The following is a 12316-nucleotide window of genomic DNA, read 5'->3' as shown; positions in this document are numbered from 1 at the left end:
GGCTATACCATTAAAGTGTAATTAAATGTTTTCAAGGGGGGAGTAAACAGGCTATACCATTAAATGTTTTCAAGGGGGGAGTAAACAGGCTATACCATTAAATGTTTTCAAGGGGGGAGTAAACAGGCTATACCATTAAAGTGTAATTAAATGTATTCAAGGGGGGAGTAAACAGGCTATACCATTAAAGTGTCATTACATGTTTTCAAGGGGGGAGTAAACAGGCTATAGCCTACCATTAAAGTGTGAGCAGAACTGAATCAAAATGGTGTCCTTTCCAACACCAGGACGCCATGACACACCTGATGAGAATCTCCCGGATCCTGCGCACGCCTCAGGGAAACGCCCTGCTGGTGGGAGTGGGGGGTTCTGGGAAACGGAGTCTGACAACGCTAGCTTCATTCATCGCCGGATACCAGACCTTCCAGATCACACTGACCAGGTACGCGCATGCAGTGCACGCACGCACGCACACAAATGACTATGACTGACTGGAATGCACTTTGGGTCAATTTCTGTCTGCTGTTTTATTTTTTTATTTTTTATGTGCTATATGAATAAAGCATATTTGAGTTGGCTTGACTATACTTAGGACATCAACATTTTAGGATAGAGATTTTATGAATGCCATTTTTACAGCTTTGTTTTTTGCCATTTTCTAACGATGCATTGTTTGCTGGTAGGCCTAGATCTGCTTTTTCAGAGCACCACACCAGTGTGTGCACAACTAATATAATTCAGTCAGTCATCATAACGATAACCTCCAACCCCTAAACCTTGATATGACTATAACCCTATAACCTCAACCTTTTACTAGACGAATAACAGTTTAAGTCCACACTAATTATCCATAATGTATTTATGATGGATTAGGGGTCAGGGCAACTAGGCCTTTCTGTGGAGGGGTCAGAATAAAACTTGGACTTAAACTGTTATTCGTCTATAGTACTCAATTGTAAACCTAACTCCCCAAATCTATTTCAATGACGCGCCAATTTTTACCTTGTGAGGACCAATTTCTCAAATACTACTATACTACTCGGATTGGGTGATCGGAAATCGGAGCCGATCATGTCATTTTTCAAATTATTTCAATAAAATTGCGTCTAAATAGGCTTGTGTCTAATGTAAATCACAAAGAAAGATGTATAAACAATTATGTTAAAACTGTCATGTTTATGCTTGGTGTTTGTCCGGATTCCTCCTCCCATCCACTTGCATTAAGTTGCTCAAAAGCGCATGAGGCGATTTCACTCCTCCTTCCGTGTAGGAACAGAGTGCATTCTGGGATGGATTTGCCCCAAACACATGAACGCGCTGCCGTTGACTATCATTGTGCCGTTTGTGCGCGTTCACGTATGAAACATTCGTTCACGTGTCATGGCCCCAATAACATGAGGTCGAAACGTTGTAACAATAAATCATCTTCCTGGGAGCTACAACTCAGTGTGCGGACATCCCTTCCTTTTTCAATGTCCTGTAGTAGGCCTACTATCTATCTCGGAATGATAGCCAAAGCCATGCAAATGGAGTTTTTTTCTACAAGAGTTTTAACTTTTACTTCAGTTCCATGAGCTGCAGTTGCAAGATTCACTCAATCTAATTAACCAATACATCATTATTTTGCTATGATTCCCTGCTTTCATATGAAAAAAAAAAATCCACAACGACAGTTGTTCTAATAAAAGTAGTCACATATTTGTGTGTGTGTGTGTGTGTGTGTGTGTGTGTGTGTGTGTGTGTGTGCTTGTCTCGACAGGACATACAACAGCAGCAACCTGTTGGAGGACCTGAGGAGTTTGTATCGTCAGACGGGACAGCAGGGCAAAGGAGTCACCTTCCTGTTCACCGACAACCACATCAAAGAGGAGGCTTTCCTAGGTCTGACTGACAGTTCAATTCAATTAATTTCAATTTAAAACGGCTGTCTTGGCATGAGAAAACATTATACATTGCCAAACCAAGAGCCCTATTTTTGTCAGTGCTAAACCCCTTATACTTTTTCTAACAAATTTAATATGTTTTTTCAAAATAGTTAAAAAGAAAGTTTAGGGTGTTATGGGCTCCATTTCCGTCACTGCTAAACCCCTTATCCCTAAACTTCTTTGCCTTTTTTTTTTTACCATTTTGCAAAAACATTTTTGAATAGTTAAAATGGCCAGTCTACAAGCTCACAATGTGTCAATGTAGATTGGCTAGTTGAACTAAAATGTCTTTCAAAATAGTAAAAAAAAAAGGCAAAGAAGTTTAGGGATTGAGGGCTGTATTTTGCGTGTCTTAAGTACCAGGTCTTATTCCCTAACTTGAGTAAACTAAAGACCTGGAGGCGTGATCAATGCCATTTGGCTATTCTGAGTGGCCAAAGAGCATTGTCCACGCCTCCAGGTCTTCAGTTTACTCAAGTTAGACAAAATGCAGCCCAAAGGGTTTAGCAGTGACGAAAATGGAGCCCTAAGTGTCAAGCGTCACTGCGGACCTGAGGGAACGGGACGGGACACACATGGGGCTCGAGGAGGTCAGGTGGTTGGAGGGAGCCAGGTAGTGCAGTGGTGAGCACCATTTTGAAGCGGACTCCTTAGCTGACGTTGTAGCCTCGGTACGGAGTGGGAGTGAAACTACAATACAGAGGGGCGTCGCTCTAAATTTGGTGACGTGTCGTCCGCTGTTTTCTAACCTCGCCTCACCAGGCTTTCCACCGCCTCTGAGGAAAGCCTGGTCTCTGTTCCAAAAGTCCGTATGATCCGGGCTGGAGCCGGATGATATGGTTACGTCATGTTGTAGGCAATGGTTTGCCTACAACAAACAGGATGACAGGCTTCCCAAACAGGAAGTACCCAAAATAATTCCCCCTTCCCCGCGATCATAATTCTAGTTCCTACCAATTAATATGCTTCTGATGCGGCGTAGTTTAGTTTAGCTGAATTTTAAAATACAAAATAAATATAAATGTGAGTGTGCTTTTTAGAGATTATTTAGCGTCTTTGCTATCCCTTTGTTATACGTTTTGTTTAGTTTGCTATCCCACGAGGAAATTCTATTCTCATCGGCTACGAGAGAGAGTCACTCATGCGCAAGTAATTGAGTTACTTACAGGTTATATGCGGGTCCTCCTGTTGTCGATCTATTTACCTCTTAGAGTATACTCTAAGATTTACCTCTAAAGAAAAGATATAGAAATGGCATCGCAAAAAACCCCGACCAAAAATGTCAAAGGAGACCCAACAAGACGGAAAAGATGCGGAAAGGAATTGGTTCGTTCACCACAAGAACTTTTTGGAGAAGATTCGCCCTTGGAGGTTGAATTAACGGTAATGTAACTACTACTTTAAACTGCGTGTATAATGTCATATTAATGCATTAAGCTTGGACATTATAGGCATAATTGGAAACATTATAAAATACTGTGTACTACATTTAAATGCCATAGCCTATGACTTTCTAAAATCCCAATCATGACCAAATTGATTTAATAGGCTATAGGCCAACTTTTTCCCCTTTTTCTCATTTTCAGTTTTTATTTCATATTGCTCACAAATGATAGGCCTACATCAGAATCAGATTTGTAACATCAAGGTTTACATAATTGAAAACATGGGTGACATTGTGTGAAATGTTTTGTGCATAATTTACATCGTACGTGTTATTTACATTTTACAAAAAAAAGGAAGAAGGGGGTACGTTGGTCAATGAAAAAAAGTAAAGAAAACATTGATAGGCCTACAACATACACATGTCGACAGTTAATGCAATACAATAACAACAAGGTACAGAAAATTCCAGAGGTGATCTGGTATGGCTATAATATACGATCCATTACTGTTATTTTTGGGAGGGTCCCCTCCCCCATTCTCTCTCTCTCTCTCTCTCTCTCTCTCTCTCTCTCTCTTTAACTTTACTTCCACATTCTTTAGCGTTTTGAAAACGAGAGTATGTTCTTTTTGCATTTTATATTATATTCTTAATTTCTGATGTTTGTTTTTATGTGTATTTAGTTTAGTTTAGTTTATTTAGGATCCCCATTCCCCATTAGCTGTTACACCTGGCAACAGCTATTCTTCCTGGGGTCCTCACAGAATAATATACATACAGAAATTGAAATAAGAACAACATTACAGATATCACAAAATAAATACATTAAAGCATAACAACCGTGCATTCACTCTAGATTACATTAAAATAAACAGAATTACAATTTACCATAAAAAGTCCTTCAGTGTATATTATGTTTAAAGAATGAAAACATTTATGGAAGTGGGCAAGACCAATGGACCTGGATAGAAAGTTGTCATTCTATATAAAAGTTATAGTTTATTTTATGCAGTCATGCAGTTGTGAATGAAACTGATGTCTTGACTTCTATAAAAAGAATGCACAGAAACAGAGAGTCAAACAACAAATGCCACTATGATTTGTTTTTCTAATTTAGACAATGCACAACATCAATTTCTGTACAAATAACATTAATTACTTACACTGTTGTTTTATTTATTATTTTTGTAGATTGGGAAACTGATGTTAAATCCTCTGCTTTTGCTATAACTATTATTGTTTATTGTTATTTATGTTCTATTAGGGCGCTAGTGCATCAGCCTCGTCTTCTGTAATGCAACAAGACACGACAGAGGGTGTCCAGGTTAGTAATTTTCCATAATGTAACATCATGGTGTAATGTATGTGCTGTGTTCTACATGTTATTCTACTGTTGTACTTAATGTACAGATGGAGATTGACATTCCCAATACTACCTCTCCGCCTGCTCCGGGTCCTACTATTTTTCCGCTGAGAAATTGGAGGAAATTGAAAGTAAGTGACAAATTAAATTCAATATATTGAATATCGAGAATAGCATTAGTTCATCATGCACTAGGGTGGCTGTCATCGAATTTTTTTAAAGTGTTCTACCGGTGTATTCACTGCAGACTGCTCCTGCTTCACCTGCTGCTCCTCGTGCCACATATTTTTATGTATTTTTATTATTTCAGGAAACTCGGCGAATTTTAGCAACACCTGTTGACCCTCCAGCAGCCCCCTCATCTGCTGTAATAGAACAGGACATTGAAAAGGTTATCACTCCACTGACGACATCCACAGAGTCTGCCCAGGTTTGAATTTTCACTGTATAGAGTTGGCATCTGCATTGTGTTTCAAAGTAAGCTAAAACAAAAGTCTGTCACATAAAAGTATTTTCTGTTTTGTTCATGTTTTAATATTGTTTTCAAATTTCAGAAAGCAGTTTCTGGAGTGCAAAGAGGCTCAGATATTCCAGTGATGTGGTCTCCTCCAAAAGTAAAGGTTTGTCTTGATAAAATGCAGTGGCACATGATTTCTCTGCCACATTTCCCCAAATCACGTGATGTTGTCTGTGTTTGGGTACCTTTGATGTTGGTAAGCAACCACTTATTACATTGCCACCATAGACACATTGAGTAACAATTTGTGTGTGTGTGTGTGTGTGTGTGTGTGTGTGTGTGTGTGTGTGTGTGTGTGTGTGTGTGTGTGTGTGTGTGTGTGTGTGTGTGTGTGTGTGTGTGTGTGTGTGTGTGTGTGTGTGTGTGTGTCACCATTGAGCCATATTGAATATATTACTGTATTTGTATTTGGACAGATTTTTTATTGTATGTGTAATATCATATTTTTGTTCTATTAGAAAGCTGACATCAGACCTGGAGTGCAGACAAGCTCAAGAATTCCAGTGATGTGGTCTCCGAGAACAGTAAAGGTTTGTCACCTTTATCCAAAGCGCTTTACATGTCAACATCATGCAATTTGGGAAAACGCGGCAGAGAATTCATGTGCCACTGACATGAATTCTCTGCCACGTTTTCCCAAATCACATGTTCTCTGTCACTGTGTTTGCGTACCTCTTGGTGTTATACACACTTCTATCCGAGCCACCATAGAAGCACATTGAGTAACAACCACTTACAGTCTTTATATAGATGGTGAGAATTGTTATTGTGTGTGTGTGTGTGTGTGTGTGTGTGTGTGTGTGTGTGTGTGTGTGTGTGTGTGTGTGTGTGTGTGCGTTGTGCCACCATTGAGCCATATCGAATATATTACTGTATTTGTATTTGGAGAGATTTTTTATTGTATGTGTAATATCATATTTTTGTTCTATTAGAAAGCTGCTAGGGGCCTTTCAGCCAAGACTTCTACAGCATCCTCCTCGCCAGCTCTAATGCAACCGGAAGTTAGCACTCCAGTCACTGTCCCACTGTCTGTCAAGGTTTGCTTTTTTCCTCTTAGAGTCGTACACCGTATTGTGCTTTACAGCAAGCAATTACAAAACAAAACAAATTTTATTTTGTTTTGTTTTTATTTTTTACAACATTTCAGAAAGCTGACGTCAGACCAGTTTCTGGAGTGCAGACAAGCTCAAAAATTCCAGTGATGTGGTCTCCGAGAACAGTAAAGGTTTGTCACCTTTATCCAAAGCGCTGTACATATATAAAATGTCAACATAATGTGATTTGGGAAAACGTGGCAGAGAATTCATGTGACACTGACATGAATTCTCCGCCACGTTTTCCCTTCTCTTTCCTAAAAACCACTTTTAGTCTTTATTTGCATAGTTGTTGAGAATTGTGTGTGTGTGTGTGTGTGTGTGTGTGTGTGTGTGTGTGTGTGTGTGTGTGTGTGTGTGTGTGTGTGTGTGTGTGTGTGTGTGTGTGTGTGTGTGTGTGTGTGTGTGTGTGTGTGTGTGTGTGTGTGTGTGTGTGTGTGTGTGTGTGTGTGTGTGTGTGTGTGTGTGTGTGTGTGTGTGTATTCTTTTGCCCCCTCTCCTATTAGGCTGTTTCTGGGAGAATTCTAACAAAGGCACCTACTGCATCAGGCCCCTCGCCTGCTGTGGAGCAACGGGACACGACAGTCACAGAGTCTTCTCAGGTTTGTCTTTTTCCTGTGTAGAGAATAGATTGCCACTGTATGGTATTTGATTAATAGCATGAAAAATAAACTACTAATACGATTGAATTATTAAAAATAAATTATGTCTTTGTGGTTATATTTCATAATATGTCATTTCAGAAGGCTATTGACAGACCAGTTTCTGGACTGCACAAAAGCTCAGAGGCTCCCGAGATGTTGTTTCCTACAAAGGTAAACGTTTGTCTTGATAAATTGCAGTGGCACATGAATTCCCCTGCCACGTTTTCACCACATCACACATGACGTTCTCTGTGTTTGTGCACCTTTCATGTTTTGGGCATGGTAAGAAACCATTTATTACATTTGTGCCACCATTGAGGCATATCAATTTTATTTAACTCGATTTGTATTTGGAGAGATTTTGTATTGTATGTATGTGTGATATGTTTTTGTTCTATTAGGATGCTATCCTTATAGCAAATGCATCTACTGCATCAGCCCCAGCGCCTGATGTAAGGCTACAAGAAACAGAAGATACCACTCCACTGACATTCACAGAGTCTGATCAGGTTTGTATTTAACCTAAATGTAACATAGATGTAATGTCATTGTACTGTATATTTTAAGTATATAAATCGGATTACACTTTTGTGTTTAATGCACAGACGGCGATTGTCTCTGTACCTCACTCACCTGCTGTAGTCAGATGGAAAAAGGTAAGAATTGTTGAATGCAATGTGCGTGATACAAATTTTAATATATGCACTACATGTTAATGTAGTCTTAATGTAATCTTATCTAGTGTTATTTCCGTAATCCCTCCATTATAAACCTGGGGGATTGTCAATTGAAGACAAACTGGGTGGATATGATGTTTTTGATTTTGGCCACTATGTTTTTGTGCCCTTAGATCGTTCCTAGGAGGCTTTTAGCAAAGGCATCATCATCCTCTTCTGCTGCACCTCCAACTTCAGCAATTGGGCAGAAAAAGGTGAGAATTGTTCAAGTGCAATACAATGTAAGCAAAAAATAATTCAAATATATTCAATAACATCTTGAATAGCATTATTTTTCCATTAGGAGTGTGCTCGATTGTTATATACTGTGTGGATATGATGTTTTTTTATTTGGTCTACTATCATATATTTTTTCCATTAGGGTGATGCTGGGGGCCTTTCAGAAAGGACACCTACTGCTTCACAACCACAGCCTGCTACCACTCTGCTCACATCCCCAGAGTCTGTATGTATTCTTTTTTCTAAACTAATGTATTTACACTGTATCATGATTATTTTAAATACTGCCTGTGTTACTTTTGTAAATGTTTGCTGACTTTAGTGTGTAATACACAGATGGACATCTCTCCTGTGGCACCTCCAACCACACCTATTGTCATGCGACGATATCGCAGAATGAGGAAGGACTGGAAGGTTAATAAGATGGGGGCACATCAGAGGATAGCACACCATGCGGCAGAGGGACATTTCAAATGCCTGCCAAATGACCTGATGGCAGTACCTGCACTTCGTGAGTTGGTCATTTCAGAGGTGATGAATCTCTTAAAAAAAGAGTGTGCTGCCATCACACGTACTGCATTTGGCTCCATATTACGTAAAACTTCCCTACAGTCCCTCAAGAACTTCCATTGGGAGGACTTAGTTAAGGAATGGAGGACAAGTGCGCCAACATTAATTAAGTTCATCGAAAGTGCTACTTCAAAATCACTAAAAGAGCCCACCACAACTGACACTACTGAGGCTAAAACAAAAAAACGGATTGCAACTATGGCTGGAGCAATGATGCTTAATGCTCGTTCACGGAGTATGTGTGCACCCATGTTCCGCAACTCACTGTTATTAAGGCATGCAGGAGCGACAAAACGTTGCTTTCACCGTTTTCGGACACAAGGCATTTGTGTCTCGTACAAACTGACTTTGCAGAAACTAAAAGAGATGGGTGGAACGTTTGACAAAGAGATCCTGGAATGGAAAAAAGCATGTGAGGGAAGCAATGTAGAACAGGATTGCATTGATGAGAGGCCAGAAGAAGATGAATGGGTTGATGTTGAGGATTCAGAAGACTCTGAACAAGAGGATAGACCCACCCGTACCTCAGTCAAAGTATGTTGCCAGGCGCTGATATACAGGTATGGCTTTGATATTACATTAATGTATTCATTGGTTTTTGGAGACAGTATAAAACAATATTGGACTGTAACAGAAAATGTGTTGTCAACCTAAAATAAGTTATTAATTGTTATGCTCTTTCATCTGCAGGCCACTTCACTGACACCATTTCAAATAACCATGGACAACCTGGATCGTTCTGTCCGACCCCACACCATAACAATGTCTCATCAGAGACTTGATTATCACTGGTTACTACTGTTAGGCGGCCGAGAGAGAGTCAGCGCAGCCCATCTTCCGGATGACATTCAAAGGTCAGTCCTTGATATCCCATTTGAGGAAATAATTCCAAATGATCTGGACAACAAGTACCTCCAAACGGAATTCGAAAAATTTGTTGGTCGAGTGGTGGTCAGTCTGTTTCCCATCTTTGCTGAATATGAAGACAATTTAAATTGGCATTTGCCACACATATACTCCACAACCATGTCCCAGAAAACCAAAACGATACCATTGGGTTTGCTAGATGTAGATGAAAAGAAGTCAGAGGACATGATCGACACTATCAAGTACATCCATGACAGATACGTGCCCTATGTCAAATCAGAAAAGTACGGCCAAACCAGCATGAAACCCATCAGAGTCACAATTTCGGGAGATCAGCTAACAAAGCAAAATTCGGACAAAGCCATACTTGGAATCATCACAACAGTGGCTGACTTCCACTGCAGTATGAATTTTAATGACGTCATATACAAATTATTCTACAACCAATCTTCCGCCGTTGACATAGGTACAATGTCCCAACTTCGTAACAAAATTAAAAGGAAAGATGTGAATAAGTCAGCACTTGGAGAGCACTACAGAGCAAATGACACTTTCATTCATGATGTGACTGATGCCTTAATCATGGCAGCTACCCTGGAGCACTTTGGCATGGAGTCACAAATTGACTCTCCAAAAAAGAACTGCCCACCAAGTTTTGTAGATCAAAAGTGGTTTGATTGTCAGATGTCAAACATTGTGTCAAAGTACATTTTGAATGAAAATATCACGGTAAACTCTAAAGCGAACACTGAGCCTCAGCCTAAGGTCATTTTCAGGTGCCTCTTTGATGACTGCAGCCATCCAGAATTCAAAGACTCAAAACAGCTGACAGAACACGAAAAAAAGGTCCATCATTTCACCTGCCATGGTAGACCAACAGCAACAATGCCACAGGGGGCTGCATCAATGACAGAGACAGATGGTGTGTGGAATTATCACTCTGCATTCCTGAAGATGGCTTTGCTTGAACGTGACTTCCAAGATGCGATAAAGGAGGGCGATGGAGAGAGGATTTGTCGCCTGTGGAAGTTTAAGATGCTGTACTTCAAACAGGCAGGCCGTCATCGTTACTGCCTTGAAGCCCTTAAACTTCAATTTGACCTCCAAGCCCGACTCAGTCCCAGTGAAGCTCACCGGATCAAGTGGAACCGAACAGTGAACCCGAGTGGACAGGCTCACAATAATATGTCCATGGATCTGAACTGTGAGCAGTATGTGCTCTACACAAAACAATGCATAGAACGGATTGGGGCAAATGTACAGTTTCCCATTGCACAGGCTATGAGCAAAACCATTGGTGAGATGAAAGATTTTGTTGAGTGTTTTGACCAAAGCTGTGAATTAATTCATTCTGGGAAACACACTGCTGCAAACAAAGAAGCAGACATCACTCTCATGGCTGATATACTTCATCAACACAAGGTGTTCCGTTTTATGCCAGGGAGGTCCTACAGCTGCTTCAACAAACAGAAGGCAAACCCAATCCGTGACTTAAAAGAAGCAGAAGTCAAAAGATGGATCAATGAGAAAAGAGTGATGGCCCATAAAGCAACTCTAGTGGCCTTTATTGATCAGTTCCTCTCTGATGTACACAAAAAAAAAAGTGCCAGCTATTCCTTCCCTCCATGTCAACTAAAATTGAACAACTGCAATTTAATAACTGCTGCCTTCGTGTTTGGTGGCTACACCCCTGTGTCGTCTTTGTTCCCCCCTGACTTGTTCTGTGTGGAAAAAGTGTGTGTGTGTGTGTGTGTGTGTGTGTGTGTGTGCGTGCGCGCGCATCATTTCCAAATTTTTAATGTTATTCTGATACATAATCTTTTTAAATATATTTGACAAAGAGATAAAGTGCTTTAATTAGAATATATTTCTTTTCTTTAAAGGTTGATTCAAAAGTGCTGTAGCAGTCTGACTTTGAAACGTAGTGGATTTAAAGTAAGTAAGTAAGTATCCAAAAATACAAATATTCAAGTGTTCATGTTTAGTCCTCAACTAAATGCACTTCAATATTGCCCTCCACTGTGTGTTTGTGTGCGTGTGTGTGTGTGTGCGCACGCATGCGAAGGATAACTATTTGCTTTTGCTTATAACACTTAAAATGTAAGAGAAAAAGAAGCACTGCAGGGTCTCGAATACACTGGTGATCTTTTAGGTAAGAACAGTGCATTGGAATTATTTTTGTCCATGTGAATAAATCCTTTCTCCAACAGATTTGATCCACATGCTTTTTGATTTTTGCATCTTTAGTCCATTTTCTTTTTCAATACATACATGCGTCAACTTGAATGTATGTTTAGAAATGTGTGTGAGGATGAATAAGTGTGTAAAAGTAAGCACCCAAATATGAATGCTATAACGTGACAGGATTTTGAGGTTTGCATATTTATATTCGTCAGGTGAACCATTGTGGAAAACACAATTTTGAATGACATATGTTATAAAAATGTTTTAGGTAAAAAGAAAACTCCATTGCTAATTTGCTTATCTTGATTAGAGGATTTTTGAGGTTTAAAAAAATATCAAAAGGGTTGTGTTGACTGCACTGATTGCCTTCTGCATTTTTATAATTCCAGCGTCCTGAGATGACAAAAACATTTACTTTTTTTAAACAGAAGGGAATAATGGGGGGGGTGACCAGCCATCATTAGGGGATTTGCACTATATACACCGTACATTTTTGATCATCATTCAAGCTATGTCATTGTTGTATCTGGTTCATACCATACTGTTAAAACTGAGAGCAGTGAGAGCACTGAAGAAAGTTTGTGAGACAGCACGACGGCAGATGGAGTGATGAGATGTTTTATTTCAGAGTACACAGCAAAGCATACAGTATTCTAGCACCCCCATAGATGACAACAGGATGCATGAGCACACAACACACATGAAATATGCATAGAATTATGGAATTCCAGATTCTACATCATGAAAGAGATCACAGATGACTTGTAAAATGTGCTTTGCCTGTGCCATGGTGCTCACTTGCGTGTTCATAA

The 12316-nt window shown here is 39.8% G+C and overlaps 1 protein-coding gene across 1 annotated transcript in view; it reads left to right on the top strand.

The window, feature by feature from the left end:
* The window catches only part of dnah5l (dynein, axonemal, heavy chain 5 like), a gene marked incomplete at both ends in the record, with an annotated part of 158706 nt that overhangs the window by 85368 nt on the left and 61022 nt on the right, over positions 1-12316 (top strand). Inside the window, 2 exons of the mRNA XM_083777797.1 lie at positions 288-442; positions 1760-1881. Of these exons, the coding sequence (XP_083633923.1) occupies positions 288-442; positions 1760-1881 (277 nt within the window). The remainder of the gene's footprint in view (positions 1-287; positions 443-1759; positions 1882-12316) is intronic.

The sequence above is a fragment of the Protomyctophum parallelum genome (assembly GCF_964188405.1).
Source record: "Protomyctophum parallelum genome assembly, chromosome: 12".
In the NCBI taxonomy this organism is placed as follows: domain Eukaryota; kingdom Metazoa; phylum Chordata; class Actinopteri; order Myctophiformes; family Myctophidae; genus Protomyctophum; species Protomyctophum parallelum.
Note: the sequence above shows the minus strand (reverse complement) of the source record. Positions and strands in the feature narration are given on the sequence as shown.